Source organism: Hyperoodon ampullatus (assembly GCF_949752795.1).
Source record: "Hyperoodon ampullatus genome assembly, chromosome: 10".
Classification (NCBI taxonomy): domain Eukaryota; kingdom Metazoa; phylum Chordata; class Mammalia; order Artiodactyla; family Ziphiidae; genus Hyperoodon; species Hyperoodon ampullatus.
In genome coordinates, this window is record NC_136923.1 from 31,787,829 (window position 1) to 31,808,103 (window position 20,275).

The 20,275-nt window shown below is 41.1% G+C and overlaps 1 protein-coding gene across 14 annotated transcripts in view; it reads right to left on the reverse strand.

Moving 5' to 3' along the window:
* PXK (PX domain containing serine/threonine kinase like) overlaps positions 1-20,275 on the reverse strand; it is a gene marked incomplete at both ends in the record, with an annotated part of 75,351 nt that overhangs the window by 31,094 nt on the left and 23,982 nt on the right. For 5 of the 14 annotated variants that reach the window (XM_079712905.1, XM_079712910.1, XM_079712904.1 and 2 more), the window contains 3 exons: positions 8,905-9,091; positions 17,362-17,409; positions 19,253-19,303. In XM_079712905.1, the coding sequence (XP_079569031.1) occupies positions 8,905-9,091; positions 17,362-17,409; positions 19,253-19,303 (286 nt within the window). The remainder of the gene's footprint in view (positions 1-8,904; positions 9,092-17,361; positions 17,410-19,252; positions 19,304-20,275) is intronic. The other 9 variants (XM_079712909.1, XM_079712916.1, XM_079712914.1 and 6 more) reach the window with 3 other exon arrangements.

Consider the following 20,275-nt stretch of genomic DNA (forward strand, 5'->3'; position numbering starts at 1 on the left):
TCTAAAATTATTCCAAAATAAAAAGTTTATTAAAGAAAAGAAAGTAATTACTAATGGAATAATTACTTATTCTAGAAGATCTGAAATATGCAAACTAGTTGGCTTAACCCAAGAATTCAATATACGCAACAGACAACAACCCGAGCACAAAACTCAAAGCGTATTGTAAGCTCAGCTTGGAATAGCATTAAATGTTGCTCCAAAAAAAAAAAAAAAAAAATGTTGCTCCAAGTGATATTTATCCCACCTTCATTCCTCATGAAATTATAGCTTTCACCAACAAAGAAGCGATTAGCCTTAAATATATACATACTGGAAATAAAAGCCAGTGTTTTAGAAAAACATCCATGTACAGCAACAATATGGTTCTATGGTGGGAAATTACCGTATGCCTGTTTACTGGAAAAAAATCCACCCTTCTTTGTGTTTATTTATCATGAGAACGTTTCCCCCTTCTAAGAAGACAATGAAAAGAGGAAGTTCTTTAAAGTTCACTGTATAAAGAAATTATCAGAATAACTGTGTTTTTACATTTCCTGCAAAAAGCAACATCTATAATTTGCTATTTTCCCTCAATGTAGTGAGTGAATAAAGCCACACTGGATCCCTGAAAGCAAACAGCAATCCTGCAATTTCATTGTGGAACTGCTCCTCTGCCTAGCATTAGTTACATCCCAGGCACGAGGGATGTAGCAGAAATGTTTTCCATGTGTCAAAATGACCTAGTCCGGAATTAACTATGCCGAGAGCTAGGCAAACAATATCATTTTGATATATTTTACAGTGTATTATGAATTGAGATTTGGGGAAGAAAACAATCTTACTGACTCAATATGTAAAGTGTCAGTGTTGTCCACACATAAGAGAACATGAGATGACAGACATAGAACAGACTCCATTTACATTTGTTTTCACTACTCCAATGTGACAACGCATTTGGAGAGGTTCGGAGTGGCAGAAGCAGATGAATTTTTATAACCGACACTGGGAACTCTGAACCTCCTCTCTAAGTAATGCGGATATAAAATGCTTTTAGTATTTCCAAAATAACTTGAACATAAACTACTTAAAAAGATATTCTTTTACGTGAAAATCATAACAACTTTGAGGAGGATTATGAAAAATAATTTTCTAAATGGGATACAATGTCATTCTCAGAGACTGTAAAGGACAGTTGGTTCAAAACTAACAGTGACTCATAATTCCCCACAATATCATTATTCCACAATGTTTACTGTATGCTACTATACATTATACATTGTTTTAGGAGTGGGGGAAACAGCTGTGAGCAAGTGGAAAATGGCAGATTTGTTACTGGCAAATTAAGGACCAGAAAATAGCTTTTTTTACCTCTGGGGTCAGGGAATTGTAGACAGGACATTTTCTTTCCTCTGAACTATGATTTATTGTCAGTAAATCACATGACTACCATGCTCCCGATATTAATCCCTTCTCTCCCCAGATTCAGGTAACACACTTCAAACCTAAACATCTACTCCTCTGCTAAGAAGCCTTTATTGGGGCCCCATTTCCTTCCCAAATCAAAACCAAGCTTCTAGCTCTGGCTCTACCTTACCCTTCTGTCTCCATGCCCCACAGTGTATGAGCCTCACACTCTTCACTGAGATTTGCCTGCCAAGGCCCCTGAAGACTGGTCTACCTCCACCCCTTGGCATTTTCTATTCCTACCCAGCCATCCTTTGAGGCTTAGCCCAACTTTGCTGCTCCCCTAGCCAGGACTCCCTCCCTTCTTCCCTCCTCTGCACACTTTGGTGCTACATCTGTCCCTCTCCTATGGGATTCTGTCTCACATTAGGGCTACTGTCTTCCACTAGACTGTGAACTCTGGCTGGAAAGAAATATCTTAACAGGGCAGAGCCCACAGCCATACGAAAATACTTCTTACTCTCTGGGAGCACTGGCCCTTGCCTCTTGGCCTGGCTAACTTCTACTCACCCCGCAGATCTCTATGTAGGTATCACCTCTTCTGGGAAGCCTTCCTCCATCTTCAGATCTGGATCATCTGCACCCTGACCCTCACCCTCAAGGTGCTGCCATGTTTTTAACCTGCCATGGTCTTCACCTGTCAATCTCCCTGCAGAAGTGCCATGGGGTGGGCATGGGATTAGGAGACCAGTCCTCGGTGCTGTATTCGTAGCACCTGGCACATAGTAGGTACTCAATAAATAGTTGATGAAGTAAGAACTAAGGGATCAACACATGTTCAATGGATGTGGACACTCTCTCCCATCAGAACATGAAATCCATGAAAAGGAAGGCATTTGCCCTCCATTTCTCTAGCACTGACACATGGGAAAAGCTGCATGCTCAGTAGTTGCTGATAAACAAGCCCCAGACAGGAAATGCAAAGCGATGCTTTCAAGTCCATCCCGTGCCTCCCACAGAGCTCAGACTTCTCAGCTCAGAACGTACCAGCTGCCCCCACTGTGTGCAGCCTTTGACGTCCTAGATCCCAGCCCCGTGGGATGAGTAAAGGGAATAAACACTGACTCCTCCAATCCCACAACTGGGCTCCAGATCCCCCAAACTACTACAGCATGTGATATTGCAGTGGCCTGCACAGCGGATGTGGGCCTCCAGCCTCTCTGAAGCATCCTGCTCTTGTTCTGAATATAACCTCATCTTCCCTCCCACCCTCCCCTCCTGCCCAATCCCTCTCTCACTCCCTCCTTCCCTTCATCTTGGAGTTCTCTACTATCTGACCTGTTCATAGGATTCCTGGGCATTTAGGACTAGAAGAGAGCTTCAACACTACCTGGTCCACTGTCCCCACTCCCACCTCCTGTGTTATAGGTCGGGACCTCAAGGCCTATGACAGAGTGGAAATGCTGCTAATAACAAAGCTGGGACCAGGATGCAGATCTCTTGATTTCTGGTCCAAGAGACTTCTGCGTGGACATTAAAAGCTTCCTTACGGGGCTTCCCTGGTGGTGCAGTGGTTGGGGGTCCGCCTGCCGAGGCAGGGGACACGGGTTCGTGCCCCGGTCCGGGAAGATCCCACATGCCACGGAGCGGCTGGGCCCATGAGCCATGGCCGCTGAGCCTGCACGTCCAGAGCCTGTGCTCCGCAACAGGAGAGGCCACAACAGTGAGAGGCCTGCATACAAAAAAAAAAAAAAAAAGCTTCCTTACAGAGTCGTTTACGGGGGAAAGACAGCTACAGTGCAGTGAAGCACCTTGCTAACAAGATGAATAAGGTGGTGTGTGTGTGCGTGCATGCATGTGTTTCCCAACACAAACCCCTCATGACCGGGAGACACCTGTTTTCCCTGTACAGTAGCTGTCCTCAATTAGACTTCCTAATTCAAATGAACACCTCAAAACCTGCCCTCAACAAAGCACCAAGGACCTATATTTCCCTCTGTGAATCTGGTCATAAGGAAAACATAAGAAAAAGAAAAAAGGGACCAGCAATCCCAAGCTGGGGACCCAGGGAGGAGAGGAGGCAGCTGCTGATGTCCTCCGAGCTCCTAGACACCCATCCCCTGGGGAACGGGTGGTATCAACAGTTCCCCTCCAACAAAGCACCTTCGGGCTCAGTCAGAGCAACAGGCAGGAATGTGAGCATGGTGATTTCGGCCACATTTGAATGCAGAACTCAAATCCTGCTGCAGTGAAGCTGGGTGGTGAGCACAGACCATTTGGAAGCTGATGAGAGGTAGAGACGTTATCCATATTAAAGGGAAACTGGCTCTGCTTAGGGAAGTGCCAGAAGTTTGAGGTGTGCAGGGAGCCACGCTGTAAGTTTTGGGAAACCTGAACAAGTCTGTCTGGCTTTTTGGGGAATGGCTCAGTTAAGATGGTGTGGAGGAGGTGGCCTGGGTTTCCCTTTCCTGAGGCTGCTGGTGAGTCAGCATAGAGGAAAGACAAGTTCTGACATTTCATGCAAAGGGGGAAATAAATCAGCACTTCTCTGAAAACAGCATCCATCCCTTACTTTTTCATCAGGACTGTGCCCTCTAAATAGCAGCAGCTTCTTGAGCATTTGAGTTCTGGCAGGAGTCTCTGACAATTTTCTTATACTCCTGCCCACATCTGCTTTGGACTCCTGACTGTCTGCCATGCTGGGAGAGGGGAAAAATCAGGACAAGAGCAGCATGTGAGAGAGGTACAACAGAAGGAAATACAGGGACCAGACAACCTTCCAGGGGTTGAGGAGCATTTCAACTGGGAAACATTCAGACACTGGACACTCGTACAATCATACAAACGTGCAACCCTAGGTAAGGCGCTTCTTGGGGGGGCCACTCATGTATAAAACGAGAGGGTTCTACTGGAACTCATCAGTGAGTTCGGTAAAGTTGCAGGATACAAAATTAATATACAGAAGCTGGTTGCATTTCTGTATACTAACAACACACTATCAGAAAGAAAAAGTAAGAAAACAATTCCATTTACAATCACATCAAAAAGAATAAAATACCTAGGAATAAGTCCAATTAAAGAGGTAAAAGACCTGTACTTCGAAAACTCTAAGACCCTAATGAAAGCAATTGAAGAGGACATAAACAGATGGAAAGATATACCATGTTCTTGGATTGGAAGAATTAATATTGCTTAAATGACTGTACTACCCAAGGCAATCTACAGATTCAGTGCAATCCCTATCAAATACCACTGCATTTTTCACAGAGCTAGAAGAAATAATTCTAAATTTGTATGGAAACACAAAAGATCTTGAATAGCCAAAACAATCTTGAGAAAGAAGAACAAGCTGGAAGTATCATGCTCCTGATTTCAAAGTATGCTACAGAGTTACAGTAATCAAAACAGTATGGTATTGGCATGCACGTGCATACATGCACATGCACACACAGAGAACAAAGGAACAGAATAGAGAACCCAGAAATGAACCCATACTTCTATGAGCAGTTAATCTATGACAAAGGAGGCAAGAATACACTATGGAAAAAGGCAGCCTCTTCAATAAATGGTACTGGGAAAACTAGACAGCTACATGCAATAGAACCAAACTGGCTACTCTCTCACATCATATACAAAAATAAACTAAAAAATGGATTAAAGACGTAAACGTAAGACCTAAAACCATAAAACTCCTAGAAGAAAACATAGGTGGTAAGCTCTTTGACACTGGCCTTAGCGATATTTTTTTGGATATGTCTCCTCAGGCAAGGGAAAAACAAAAAGCAAAAACCAACAAATGGGACCTAATCAAACTTAAAAGCTTTTGCACAGCAAAGGAAACCATCAACAAAACAAAAAGGCCACCTACTGAATGGGAGAACATATTTGCACACAGTATGGCTGACAAGTGGTTAATATCCAAAATATACAAAGAACTCATACAACCCAACATCAAAAAACCAAACAACCCTATTAAAAAATGGGCAGAGTACTTGAATAGACATTTTTCCAAAGACAACATACAGATGGCCAACAGGCATACAAAAAGATGCTCAACACTATTAACCATCATGGAAATGCAAATCAAAACCACAATGAGGTATCACCTCATACCCATCAGAAGGGCTATCATCAAAAAGACCACAAATAAAAACCAAGTGTTGGTAAAGATGTGGAGAAAAGAGAACCCTTGTGCACTGCTGGTGAGAATGTAACGTGGTGCAGCCACTATGGAAAATGATATGGAGGTTCCTCAAAAAATTAAAAGTAGAAGTACCATATGATTCAGCAATTCCACTCCTGGGTATATATCAGAAGAAAATGAAAATGAAAATTAGAAAAAAATATATGCACCCCCATGTTCATTATGGCATTATTTACAATAGCCAAGATATGGAAGCAATCTAAGTGTCACAAGGGAATATTAATCAGCCACAAAAAAGAATGAAATCTTGCCATTTGCAACCACGTGGATGGATACAGTCAATAACTACATAATATCTTTGTATGGTGACATATCATAAGTTGACATCATCAACTTTTCATGATGATTATTTGAAATGTATAGAAACATCAAATCACAGTGTTGTGTAACAGGAACTAACGTAGTGTTGTAGGTCAATTATTCTTCAAAAACAAACAAACTCATAGAAAAAGAGATCAGATCTGTGGTTACCAGAGGTGGGGGCGAGGGGATAGGGGGATGGGGAATTGAATGAAGGTGGCCAAAAGGTAAAAACTTCCACTTATAAGATAAATAAGTACTAGGGATGTAACACACAACATGATAAATATAATTAACACTGCTGTACATTACATATGAAAGTTAACAAGAGAGTAAATCCTAAGAGTTCTCATCACAAGGAAAAAATGTTTTTCTATTTAATTTTGCATCTGTATGAGATGAGAGATGTTCACTAAACTTATTGTAATAATCATTTCACAATGTATGTAAGTCAAATCATTATGCTGTACACCTTAAACTTACACAGTGCTGTATATCAATTATATCTCAATAAAACTGGAAGGAAAACAACAACAAAAAAATAACATTAAAAAATAAAACGAGGGCTTCCCTGTTGGCGCAGTGGTTGAGAGTCCGCCTGCCGATGCAGGGGACACGGGTTCGTGCCCCGGTCTGGGAAGATCCCACATGCCACGGAGTGGCTGGGCTCATGAACCATGGCTGCTGAGCCTGCGTGTCCGGAGCCTGTGCTCCGCAACGGGAGGGCCACAACAGTGAGAGGCCCGCGTACTGCAAAAATGAGTGAGTGAGTGAGTGAGTGAGTGAGTAAGTGAGTGAGTGAGTGAGTGAGTGAGTAAGTAAATAAATAAATAAATAAATATATAAAATAAAACGAGAGGGTTAGTTTTGATACGTCTGCTCCAAGATCCCTCCTAGCTCTGACCCCCGGCAACTCAAGGTACTTCTGGTATAAGCTGCCTGAGAACAGGGAGCACATCTTCTTCACACCTGCACCCCAACACCCAGCCCTGCACCCAGCACGTGGCATAGGCAGAGCAGACAGTCAAGGTTTATGGAATGAATGGCATCATCACATGTGCACTACACCTTGATGCTTGCCCTAAGAGAACATTAGCAGACACCCTCAGGAAAAAATGTGGACAAACCAGTGAAGAGGGCTGGGTTGGGACTGATTTGATAAAAGTCAATCCAGGGACTTCCCTGGTGGCGCAGTGGTTAAGAATCCACCTGCCAATGCAGGGGACACAGGTTCGAGCCCTGCTTTGGGAAGATCCCACATGCCATGGAGCAACTAGGCCTGTGCGCCACAACTACTGAGCCTGAGCTCTAGGGCCCGCGAGCCACAACTACTGAAGCCCGCATGACTGGAGCCCGTGCTCCACAACAAGAGAAGCCACCACAATGAGAAGCCCGCGCACTGCAATGAAGACCCACTCAGCCAAAAATAAACAAATAAACTTAAAAAAAAAAAAAAGTCAATCCAGAAGGCCCATGATCTGATAATTCTGAGAACAAGCGAGGTAAATAAAGCATGGTGAAATGAAAGCCAAGCGAGATATACTCTGAAAGAATGCGAGCTGTCATGGGAGCCCCTTTTCTCCTATGTGAACCAAGAAACAAGTGGGGGAAGGATGCAAGCCTTGTAACAATTCATTGTTACTTACAGTAAATGTGAGTTTGAAATTAACTTTCCTTCACTTGATTGCATTCTAGAAATGCATTTTTCTTACAGGCACTTCCATTAGAAGATGGCAGGTACGTTCTAGGACAAGGCTTCTCAGACTTTAATATGCATGCAAACCACATGGCAACCTTGTTAAAACCACATCCTGATTCTAGGTTTAGGCTGGGGCCTAAATCCTGAGTTACTGACAAGCTTCCAGTGATGCCAGTGCTGCTGTCAGAGGACCGCACTGTAAGTAGCAAGTTCTAACAGTGGTTTTCAAACTCAGCAGGCAATTAGAATCTCTAGGGGAGACTTACAAATTAGGAACCCAATCCACAGAGATTCTGATTTAATTGGCATGAATGCAGCCTGGGCATCAGGATTTTTTAAAGCTCCCCTGGTGGATTATATTATGCAGAAAAGTTTGGTGCCTGACAAGTAGTCCTCTATTTCCCTCTATCTGACACAGAAATAAAAATGTCTCCCTCCAATTACTTCAAAAGCAGCCCCTCTATCTGACACAGAAATAAAAGTGTCTCCCTCCAATTACTTCAAAAGCAGCGTTCTGAGGACCTAAAATGGAGCCTGTAAACAATCTATTCTTTTAGCAAGGAAATCAGCTTATTAATAATACCCAGAGTTCCACTTAGACTCTAAGCATGGTTTAGCTTTAAAAAACCAGTTGAATTCTAGTCACTGGTTCAGTTCTACAACAGTTTCTATTGTTCTCTTCAAGGCCACGCCAGAGTGCATTAAATATTTAATCACTCATTCTGCTGACAACGGGCTTACATTACTGATGCTACCTTTGTGTGTGACTGGCATCCTTTCCAACTCAGGCCCCTGGCTGCCACCCACCCTGACCCAGGGAAGGTTTGGAAGAGAACTACCTCTTCTTTAGGCTTTGCACAGAGTGGATTTCAGCAAGCAACAGGGAAGACACAGAAAGAACACTTCTGGATCACTGTTGTGTTTAAAGTAATTCCCAGAAAAACCAGGCATAGTATATACTGTAAACACAAAAACAGAGCCAAATATAAATCAAATTGAGATTACTGTATAGATTATTGTGGACTATTTACTCTGTTTTGTCAGGGAAGATAATAAAGACAAGACTCTGTACACAGACAATAAGTTCTCCTCCATATTTTTCTAAACAGACATCACAAACATTTTAGAACAATTTTCTTCTTATATATCTAAGGTAAAAATATAATCAGGTAATTATTAGTAAATGAATAACACCCTGTAACAGATGTACACATCTCCCCATTTGGAAGGAGAATTTCTCCCACGTATATTATCTCCAGCAAAGAAAAGTGCCTCTTTTGTCCCAGGACTGTAGCTGATAGATCCCTCTACTTACCAGTATAGCTTGCAGAATAGTTGTTTGGATCTAAAAACTTCTTAACCAGCTCACAATTAGACAAGATATGATTTGTGGTGATAACGTTCAGATAGTTCTGAAGACCTTTCTGCCTCTCAGCTATGAACTCACGATCCATGTTACCAATCAATTTTTTGGGAGGAAGAGGTAGACTTAGGCCTGCAATCTTTAATTTAAAAAAAACAGTATTATACTCATGTCATCCCCAAATAAGATACATTATCAGAATCCTGAGCCATCATATTTCATTAGGTCTAAGGCATTTTAGGATGCATCCTAATTTGTCATACTATAAAAATGTGAAAAACCATAACAACTGAGAATTGATAAAATGCTTTATTCAGCGTAGCAACTTTAAAACTTAATTTTGTAATGTGGTTTTTTTAATCAAACATATACATGAACATAATTTCAAGAGTCAAACAGTTCTTTTTTTATTATTACTAGCAGTCCCACAGTGCTCCTACTACCACCTCCCAAACAGGTGACATATCCATTCCCCACTCCCCAGAGGCAGCCACATTCAACTCTTTCAGATGATCTTCTGGAATAGGGGAATGTTCACATTGTTATGTCTTGATTTTTCACTTTTAGGCATTATCTGTAAGTTTCTAATTATGGAAGATTAGGATTAAGTTCTCTTTCACAATCCTAATCTCATTCCATACACGTTCTATTACTACTCCTTCCAAAATAGTGATGTTATAATTTTATTTAGTGCAGTATTCATATTTACATTAGGTAAATGATATTCACAACTGAGCCAAAGAGCATGGTTATTATTCCTTTCTGTCAATTAGTAGTCTTTTTAAGTTTTCTATTCAACTCCAAACTCTCCGCCTAAGCCTTTTCTCAACACATTCAGATACAAAGATGTATCAATTTTATCTTCTTAAGGAGTACCTTCCAGAACCCACCAACCTGCTCCAAGCAGGACTGGTGGTCCCTATACCTGCTGCAAAGCTGGCATCCTGGGACATCCCTTCACCATCATGCTGAAGAAGCTTTTGCCCTTTCTCCTGCTGAACCCCATTTCTATATCCATACCTGCCCTTTTCTTAGATAATTCCCTGACTTTGTGTGGAGATACCCTCTGTCAGCTTCCTAAAAAGGGAGCAAGGGAGATAAATTTTTTGAAACCTTGCATGTTAAAAAAGTCTTTATTCTACCCTCACACTTGATTGATAATGAGTCTTGATATGGAATTCTAAGTTGGAAATACATTTCTTCCTCAGAATTTTTAGGAACTACATTATTGTCTTTTAGTTTCTGGTGCTGCTGTTAAAGGTTCAAGCAGTAGATTCTTCATTCTGGTTTTTTTCTCTCCCTGGAAGCTTTTAGGATCTTCTCTTTGACCTCAGTTTGTGAATTCCATGTGCCTTTATGTGGCTCTATTTTCATTCTCTGTGCCGAGTACTCGGCCCTTTCAATCTAGAAACTAATATCCTTACATTCTTTGGTATTTTCTTGTATTAGGTCATTATTTCTTCCTCTCCATTCCCTTTGCTTTCTTTTTCTAGAACTCCTGTTTTCCAATGTTGGACTTTCTGGACTGGTCCTCTATTCTTATATTTTCCCTCCCATTTTCCACCTATGTTAAACATTTTCTCCCTGGGATATTTCCTCTGTCTTTCAGCCCTTTTAAAGAGTTTTCATTCCTACTATTATATTTTTTACTTCTAAATACTTTTCTTTCCTTAATAGCATCCTGATGTAATGTAATACAATTTTTTATCTCTCTGAGATTATAAAAGACAATTTTTCTAAGAACCTGTGACCTCACTCTCTTTAGCTCTTTCCTCTTAGGCTGGACAGATCCTCCCAAAAGAATCTTCCAGTCTCCTGCCTGGAGGGTCTACGCCTGACTGCCAGTATTCTGGGAGCTGAAAGGAAGAAGAGGGCTTGGCTGGGGGCAGGGGTGGGGAGTAGTCAGGGTCTCCTGTTTGTTATGTAAATTTTCCAACTATGCCTGCATTCTCCAGTCCAAAGACTGTTCTACCCTCTCTAGGGAATAAACTCAGTTTTTCTACTGGAGGGAGAAGAGCAGCCATAAGTTGCTCAGATGGGGAGATTTGGTGATCTGACTGCTTAAACATACTTTCAACTCCTGATTTTAGCTTGACCTCAGCCCAGGCTGCAGGCAGCAGCTGGTGCTGTCAATTGCTAAATCTTTTGGAGGTTCTGTGGTATAAATTGGGACCCCAATGGGTTAGCCACCCTCACTGCCATCTCAGAATTCTGCCTTCCCATATCTGCTTAATTAGTTAGCTCTCATCCATTGGATTTTCAGTTTCAAATGTTTTTGTTGTAGTTTTCTCCTCTCCTATTCTATTTGTCCCTGAGGGTGTGTGTGTGCATGTGCATGTGTGTGTGTGTGTGTGTGTGTGTGTGTGTATAAGATCAATTTACTGTTGTTTTAGAGTGGCTTCAGGAGAGAGGAAAAGTAAATGCGGGTGCTCAATCTATCATTTTCCAGATCATTTAAAACTTTATGAGTCCCGGGCTTCCCTGGTGGCGCAGTGGTTAAGAATCCACCTGCCAATGCAGGGGACAAGGGTTCGATCCCTAGTCCGGGAAGATCCCACACAACTAAGCCCGTGCACCACAACTACTGAGCCTGTGCTCTAGAGCCTGCGAGCCACAACTACTGAAGCCAAGGTGCCTAGAGCCTGAGCTCTGCCACAAGAGAAGCCATCGTGATGAGAAGCCCGTGCACCGCAACGAAGAGTAGCCCCCACTCACCACAACTAGAGAAAGCCCGCGCACGGGAACGAAGACCCAATGCAGCCGAAAATAAATTAATTAAATAAATTAAAAAAAACAAAGTTAGCATATCACTCAATTATAAATGTAGGCCATAAACCTGGTATTATTAGCAATATCTGACTTTTGCCACTAAAAGAAATCACAAATATTTAAATATTAAATTATAGTGGCTGAAGATATCTTGAAATTAAAAAAACAAACAACAAAAAAACTTTATAAGTCCTTTTTCTTTTTTGGCCACACCGAGCGGCATTCAGGATCGTAGATCCCCAACCAGGGATCGAACCTGGGCCCCTGGCAGTGAAAGCACGGAGTCCTAACCACTGGACTGCCAGGTAATTCCCTATGAATCTATTTTTTAAACTTAAAAAAACAAAGTGTCAGATTGGTATCTTAATTTAATGAGCAAAACTGCTTTCAAAGAGCACTGCTAGCCTACACTTGTACGTAGATTACAGCTGTCCAAGTGGCATGTGTATTGACCAAGGGGAAGGTCTAAAGAGAAGGGCATCTTGAATTCAGACAAGCATGTCATCTAAATCATCCATGTGGATGAACCTAACTTAGCCTGTTCCACTCTGTTGTATTTTTCAAACAATGCTGAAGACCTTGAACTTGATATTGGGCAAGATGAAAAGGTTGGTTGACAATTCTAAATTGCCTATTTCTCCAACATATTTACGAAAATATGTCAGAACATACTTAGAGTGAATTTTCCACCATGGCAAAATTCATTGCCAGATGACACACTTCAATTTCAGGTTGTTTTCCTCACTCATACAATTAGGCTTTACCTAACAGCAGTTCCTTTATTAGCTAAATACAAAGCATACTTATGAAGAAAGCACATCACTCAGCTAGCACACATCCAAGCTAATCGTTTTATTATTATTATTGTTCAGGAGCATTATGTAATACAGGGGAATCAAAGGTAATATATTACTGAAAACATAACTGATTTCTTTTAAAAACTCCCTTATTAAGTTGTAGGATATAATCTCATTTGTGTGTGTATGTATGTGTGTGTGTATAAGCCCAGGCATATAGTTATATTATGCACCAAAAATGTCTAAAAGGACTCACACTACCTGCTTGAGAATAGCTACCTCTGGGAGTGGGTTGGTGAAATAATTTTTATTTCTACACTATGAAATGTTAACATTTCTCATTTACTACTTTTTTCAATTAAAAAAAAGAAAGAAAGAAAAAACCCTTTTCCTCATCAAAGTGATCATATACACAAGAAGGATTTTTTAAAAATTACTATCGGCCAATATCAGCCCATTTTCCTGCACTACCTGCCCAAGAGCAGACCCAGCTGAACCTCACACATCACTTGGAATGGACAGTCACATCTGACAACATTGGATTCAAACCCCAACAGGGCTATTTTTTTTTTGGGGGGGTGCTATTTTTCATTCATGAATTTGATAAGCTATCTGTTTCAAACTTTGTGGCCTCCAAGCTTGAACCAATCTTTTTTTTCATGCTTCATTTCTCTTTAGGAAAATGTATTGATCTGCCCAGACATCCCATCAGCTCTTCCAAATCAACAGGTGAAACAGAGTTCTTTGCCAACAGCTGTGATTAGAGTGTCCCTGCCATGTCAGTCTGCTAGACAGATGGGAGGTGTTTTCCTGCCCTGGTTTAAGATCTCACAATAAATATTCCTAAAAGTATTAAAACTATGCTGTGTGTGTTACTTTAAAATCTTGCCTTTGAGGGACTTCCCTGGTGGTCCAGTGGTTAAGACTCCATGCTCCCAATTCAGGGGCCCGGGGTTCGATCCCTGGTCAGGGAACTAGATCCCGCATGCTGCAGCTAAGAGCCCAAATGCCACAACTAAAAAGATCCCGCATGCCATAATGAAGATCCCACATGTGGCAACTAGAAGATCCTGCATGCCGCAACAAAGATCCCGTGTGCCGCAATTAAGACCCGGTGCAGCCAAATAAATAAATTTTTTTTTAAAGTTCACTAAAAAATAAATAAATTAAAAAAACTAAACTAAAATAAAATCTTGCCTTTGAAAGGAGATTAACATTCAAGAGAAACTTCTCTTTCAGCTTCCTCCCAGAATTTCTCAAATGCTTACCAGTCACAGAATATAAAATTCAGAACTCTCATGGCTAATTAGAAAGGAGGGAGAGAGAGTACTAGCACATAAAGTGATGAAGCCACTATGTCAGTGATTTCCTAGACACCTCCACAGGGATGGCTTCAAGCCAATCATCCCATTTTTTATTGTTCCCTCTTCAACGTACCCTATGTATTCCCTTCTTGAGTTCCTTGTATAAAGGAAAAGAGAACAAGAAGGCCAGCAGAAAAGTCCCCAAAGTTCCTCCATTCATAACACCTGCAGAGTGACAAAGCAAAGGGGGGATGACAGCCAAACTGGGGTCTGAAGCCCATAATCTGACCCATGCTAGCCTAACAGAAGCTTCTAAATTCCATGACAAACTCTATCAGTTTCAAGAAAACTAGCTTTTTGTCTGGAGGAAAAACCTCCTAACTCTGAATCTACTAGTCTCTCATTTCTGTTATCAGACCTTAACGATCTGTAAATTGTCTTCAACTACATTCTAGGGAGTGTTCTAGGGAGTTCTAAGCTCTCAACAGACCCTAATTTGTCCCCATTTCCCCCCAGTGTTCAGTAGTCTCTCCTACGTCAACAATGGGCAGTACAACCAAATCACAAAACATTTGTGCTACAACAGACCTGAGAAGTCATCTGGTTCAGCCCCTTGGCTTCAGACGGCGAGAGTGAGGAGAGAGAGAGGAAGTAACTCAGCCCAGGTCTCAGGGCTGGTAAGGGGCAGAGGCTGGGTCCCATGCCAAGTCTGAGGGTTCCCTGCCAGTTCCCATCACTGCAGCTCCTTCTTCTTTTTCTGTGTCGCATGCTATCTCCCTAGATGGTCACCAATTTGATGGTGCCTTTAAACTAAGGTGGTGATTTTTCTTCACTGTTACCACAAGATATGCTCACTACAAAAAGTTGGGAAAGTACAGCTTTTTTTCTGTTTTTCCACTTATATAGCTTGCATGTGTTTACTTGTACCAAACTTGGAAAGTACAGAACAGTATAAAGAATCAGAAAAAAACATAACCCATAATCCTGCCACCTGGGGATCCCCATTGTTAACATTTTGGCATATTTCCTTCCAACCTTTTTTCCTAAACATTTCAATGTAATTATTATATTGCATGTATAATTTTACATCCTGCTTTTTTTTTTTTTTTTTTTTTTTGCTTAGGTATGTTTCCTATTGGACTCGGACAACTCTGAATATGTGTATTATATTTCTCTTTTTTCAGCAGGAACTCATTTATCTGTCAGAAGGGTAATCAGACACTGGAATTCATGGTCACAATTTTATTCTGTGGTTTTGGAACCTTTTTGGTCTGTTTTATGGAGGTTGTTTTGAAATTATTTTGTTGCCAAAAAGCTGTATGTGCTTTCTTCTGTTTGTTTACTTGGATCCAGAAAAACCTCCCACTGAAGTGCTGTCTGGCCATATCCTGCCCAGCACAAGCCAACATCAATACATGTACATATTTGCATTTGAAATAAGATGCACAGTGAAAGTGCCCATTTTAAAAAGGAAAATTACACTGATGCAAAAATAAAATTCTATTATATTAAAAAGGCTATAATTGAATAGTCATGGAGATTCAACTTTATATCCCCAAAGAAAGAACAAATAGGAGATAAAATCCTCCTCCCCACCCCCCATTCTTGGGGGCTAGGCCTAGGCAATTTCAATTTCAGAAGTATTTTTCCCATGATTCTTACTCAGCCATGGCTGAACGGCATTGTACAAAATCACTCCCCCTTCTGGGACTTCCCTGGTGGCGCAGTGGTTAAGAATCCGCCTGCCGGGCTTCCTTGGTGGCGCAGTGGTTGAGAGTCCGCCTGCCGATGCAGGGGACACGGGTTCGTGCCCCGGTCTGGGAGGATCCCACATGCCGCGGAGCGGCTTGGCCCATGAGCCATGGCCATTGAGCCTGCGTGTCCGGAGCCTGTGCTCCGCAACGGGAGAGGCCACAACAGTGAGAGGCCCACATACCGCAAAAAAAAAAAAAAAAAAAAAAAAAAAAAAAAAAAAGAATCCGCCTGCCAATGCAGGGGACATGGGTTTGAGCCCTGGTCCGGGAAGATCCCACATGCTGTGGAGCAACTAAGCCCGCAAGCTACAACTACTGAGCCGATGTGCCACAACTACTGAAGCCCGTGCGCCTAAAGCCCATGCACCGCAACAAAGAGAAGCCCCCACTTGCCACAACTAGACAAAGCCCATGCACAGCAACAAAGACCCAATGCAGTCAAAAATTTTTAAATTAAATAAATTTATTTTTTTTTAAATGTAGACAGACAACATGTGTGAAATGCAGGACCATATGTCAATTACAAGAAGGTCTGCAGATACTCAGGCCAGTTCTACTGGAAGGAAAATAAGGCATTCATGCTTTCAGCAGTGTTGTAAATAATGTGAAAGTCTGGACTCTACAAATGCTATTTTTCCAAAGTCTGGTCAATAAAAAATGGCCTTTTGAAGGAAACAAAGCATTACGCTGCCCCCCAGGCAGCAGTCCTCCTGACCTTTGTGGACAGGATCAGAGGTCACTCAGAATGAGTGATGATGATAGCCAGTTCACCTCCCAGCTGGGCTGGTCGTAAGCCAAGCACGCTGGCTCAAGGGTTTATGCTACCAATTAAAGCTGAGATATGATACAAGCCCAGTGGTCTTCAATAACCCATGGCCCCTGAAGGCCAATCTACCAGGTGAAGACATGGGTGGTACTGCCAGTACCTATGGTGCTAACACTTCTCTAGGACCCTTTGAACATTACCAGCACTAGCTTTGTTTCCAGCTCATCCCTCTTTCCATTATGGCCACCAAGTTACATTTAAATCAAAGGGATTTAGAAATACATATTTAAGAGAAAAAAGTTACACTGAGGGACTTCCCTGGTGGCGCAGTGGTTAAGAATCTGCCTGCCAATGCAGGGGACATGGGTTCTATCCCTTGTCCAGGAAGATCCCACATGCCGTGGAGCAACCAAGCCCATGCGCCACAACTACTGAGCCCGCGTGCCACAACTACTGAAGCCCGCATGCCCTAGAGCCCGTGCCCCGCAACGAGTAGTCACTGCAATGAGAAGCCCGCGCACCGCAACGAAGAGTAACCCCCGCGCACAGCAACGAAGACCCAATGCAGCCAAAAAATAAATTTAAAAAGTAAAAAAAAAAAAAAAAAAAGTTACACTGAAAAAGGCTGAGTCTCTAGTTACTGCTGAGTGTTGTTGATCTGCAATGCTGACTATGCAGCCTTGTTTAAGAGAGTCTGGGAGTCCCAGCTCTCAGTGAACAACTCTAGCAACCCATTTAGTCATTCCTAACCTGCGAAAAGGAGATAACACACAGCATCCCATGATTGTGGTAAGGACGCAGTCTGGCACAAAGGTACCTAGCTGCAAGGTGACAATTATAAATGATGTTTATTCCCCAAAGTTTATTTTTAGAGTCACACATCATCTGTTTAAAGTATGAGCATATCTCCTTTGTTAGGGAAATTTGCTAATTTCTTGTTCCTAATATTGTTGTTTCCAACCAGTTTCTAAGATACCCCAAGCAATAAATGTGTGTCATTGGTGTTTTAAAATAATTACCTGCAAGCTGTTGTTCAGCAAATCAAAGTCACTGTATCTCCTAACAATCTGTAAGAAATAAAAGTGGTGTTTTGATTCAGCAAAGACCATCAATTTTCATTTCCCTATTTAATATTTATTGGCATTTTAGAGCCAAGGCACTTGCATTAAGGGTAGCAGGGCTTATATACCTGGTGCTTAACTTGCTTAACTCAGCAGCCCCAGAAAACAGACCAAGCAGTGCCCCCCGAGTTGGCTGGGCCATGGGAAACTGGTTAACGCTAGCCAAACTCGCAAGATGCCAACAGGTAAGAAAGAATGATGATGTATTTGTTTCCAGGGTGAATAGCCCTTTCAGTATTTTTTTTTTTTTATTAACCAGGCACCTAGAAAGATGAATTAATGATTTACAAAAAAAAAAAAAGTTTTAGTGAACATGAAATTAAAGTTAAAGCATGTGGACAGTCTTGAGGCCATTTCATCCTTGCCCTGGATAAAACTTGCCCCATTTGAGATCCAACCAGTCTAGAGATTGGACGCATCTGCAGGCAGAGAGGCCACACCGCTCTCTGATTCCCCGTTTCCCCTCTTGGCCAACAGTCCACATCCACTGTGTATGCATTCTTTCTTAGTTATGTTGATGCCATTGATTAGGCCATAGCCAAATTCCACTAGCTCTTCAGTCTCCGGGGAAGGAAGTTATTTTGCTTTCAAAAAGTTTTTTCAATCTTTATTGATGATTCTCAAATATTAGTGTGCATAAGAATTACTTGGAGATCACCTAGGAATTCAGGAATTTAAGGAGGTTAAGTATCTACATTTTTGTTAAGTATCTATCCCCCAGGACTCTAAAGCATTGGATCTAGAAAACTACATCAAGGGTTGATTTTTCTGGTAGGATATTGTCCTTGGGCCTGTTTGACAAATATACATCAGAAAGTTAAACATGAGGCCATCCCTGATAAGTGCAAAGGAGCAAAAGGTAGTACAATAGTTAACCACAGAGAATGTGCAAATTCCAAACCTGTTTTGTCAGGGATATAAGCGTGACCTTGGACCAGTTACTTACCTTTTGAATGTAAAATGGGGCTAATACTATCACACAGAACTGGCTTTAAAGGGCTAAGTGAATTAATGTGCCTAACAATAAATGCTCAACTGATGTTAAATATTATAATTATTCCAACAAAAAGCAGTTTGAATTTTCAGGCAAAGAAAAGACCAAGTATGGGTCACTGAGGTCAAAGACTGCTTAAGGTGAGAGGTAAGGTTCAACCTGGGCTATGAAGGACAAGGTAAGATTTTTGGAAGGCAGGAGGGTCATTATAATTACTAAAGCAGGAAAGAAATGGTCCCTGTACAGAATTCAGCCACCCTCTGCAAGTCAACTGGGATGGGAAGCACCTCTAGATCTATATAGTAAGTTCTGCCTCTCTGAGGCCACCTGTGAGGAAAGCAGGCCCTGGGGCTGTAAGCAGATCCTTACCTCTGGTCAGTGTGGGAACTAGCACTAGAAATTGTCCATGACTGGACTTGGGAGTCCATGAAATGCACAATGTCCAGGGCACTGTCTCACCCTTCTACCTGGTGGACTGAACGTTAACCTGCCTCACCCAAGCCATGGCTTCAGGTGAGGAGGTTTGAATTACTAGGAACAAAGCAAGTAATTTGCCTACCCCACTTACTCTGTGTCCAGCTGGAGAACAAATTCCTACTCTCTGTAGTAACATACACGAATTAAACCAAACAACTGGGAACATAAAAGACTTTTATAATACATGTGTTAGAGCTAAACGTTTATATCTAAAAGACATACGATTAATATAGTTTTTCCAGATTTTTAGATGCCCCAAGTCAGAATTTTGTTTAAACATTTTTCTAATGACAAAAAAAAAAAAAAAAAAATGCTTACCTGCCAGCTATTTTCTACAGAAATTCCTCTTTGTACCCGAATGATATATTCCTAAAAAAGAAGGGGAAAAGAGCCTCAATTATAAAACACCCAAATCATGCAGCTATATGGATGGACCTAGAGATTATCATACTAAGTGAAGTAAGTCAGACAGAGAAAAACAAATATCATAAGATATCACTTATATGTGGAATCTAAAAAAAAAAATTATACAAATGGACTTATTTACAAAACAGAAATAGACTCAGATATAGAAAATAAACTTATGGTTACCAAAGGGGAAAGTGGGGGCTGGGGGGGAGGAAATTAGGAGTAAATAAATTAGGAGTAAATAAATTAGGAGTTTGGGATTAAAATATACACATTACTATATATAAAATAGATAACTAACAAGGACCTACTGTACAGCACAGGGAACTCTACTCAATATCTTGTAATAACCTACAATGGAAAGGAATCTAAAAAAGAATACATATCTGAATCACTCTGCTGTACACCTGAAATTAATACAACATTGTAAATCAACTATATTTTAATAAAAACAAATTTTTAATAAGAAACAAAACAGAACAAAAAAACCACCCAAATCAGAGGATCAAAAATATTAAGTGAAAGAATCAGATAAAGTAGACTTCAGAGCAAAGACTACTAGAAACAGAGAGGGACATAAAGATACAAGGGTAATCTCGCAGCAAGACATAACAATCTTAAATGTGCGTGCACCAAATACCAGAGCTGCAAAATATGTGAAGCAAAAACTGATAGAACTGGAAGAAAAAATAAATGAATCCATGATTACAGTTGGAGACTTCAACACCCCTCTCTCAGCAATTGATAGAACAACTAAAGAGAAAACCAGTAAGGATATAGACAAATTCAACAATACCATTATTGATGAAAAATTAATCAATAAGATTCATAATCTTACTGAATATTAATTAATAATTAATAACCAATTAATCTAAGAAAGAAATGAAAACTTTTATTCGAGCCAACCAGGAGACAGTCTTTCAGAAAGCTCTG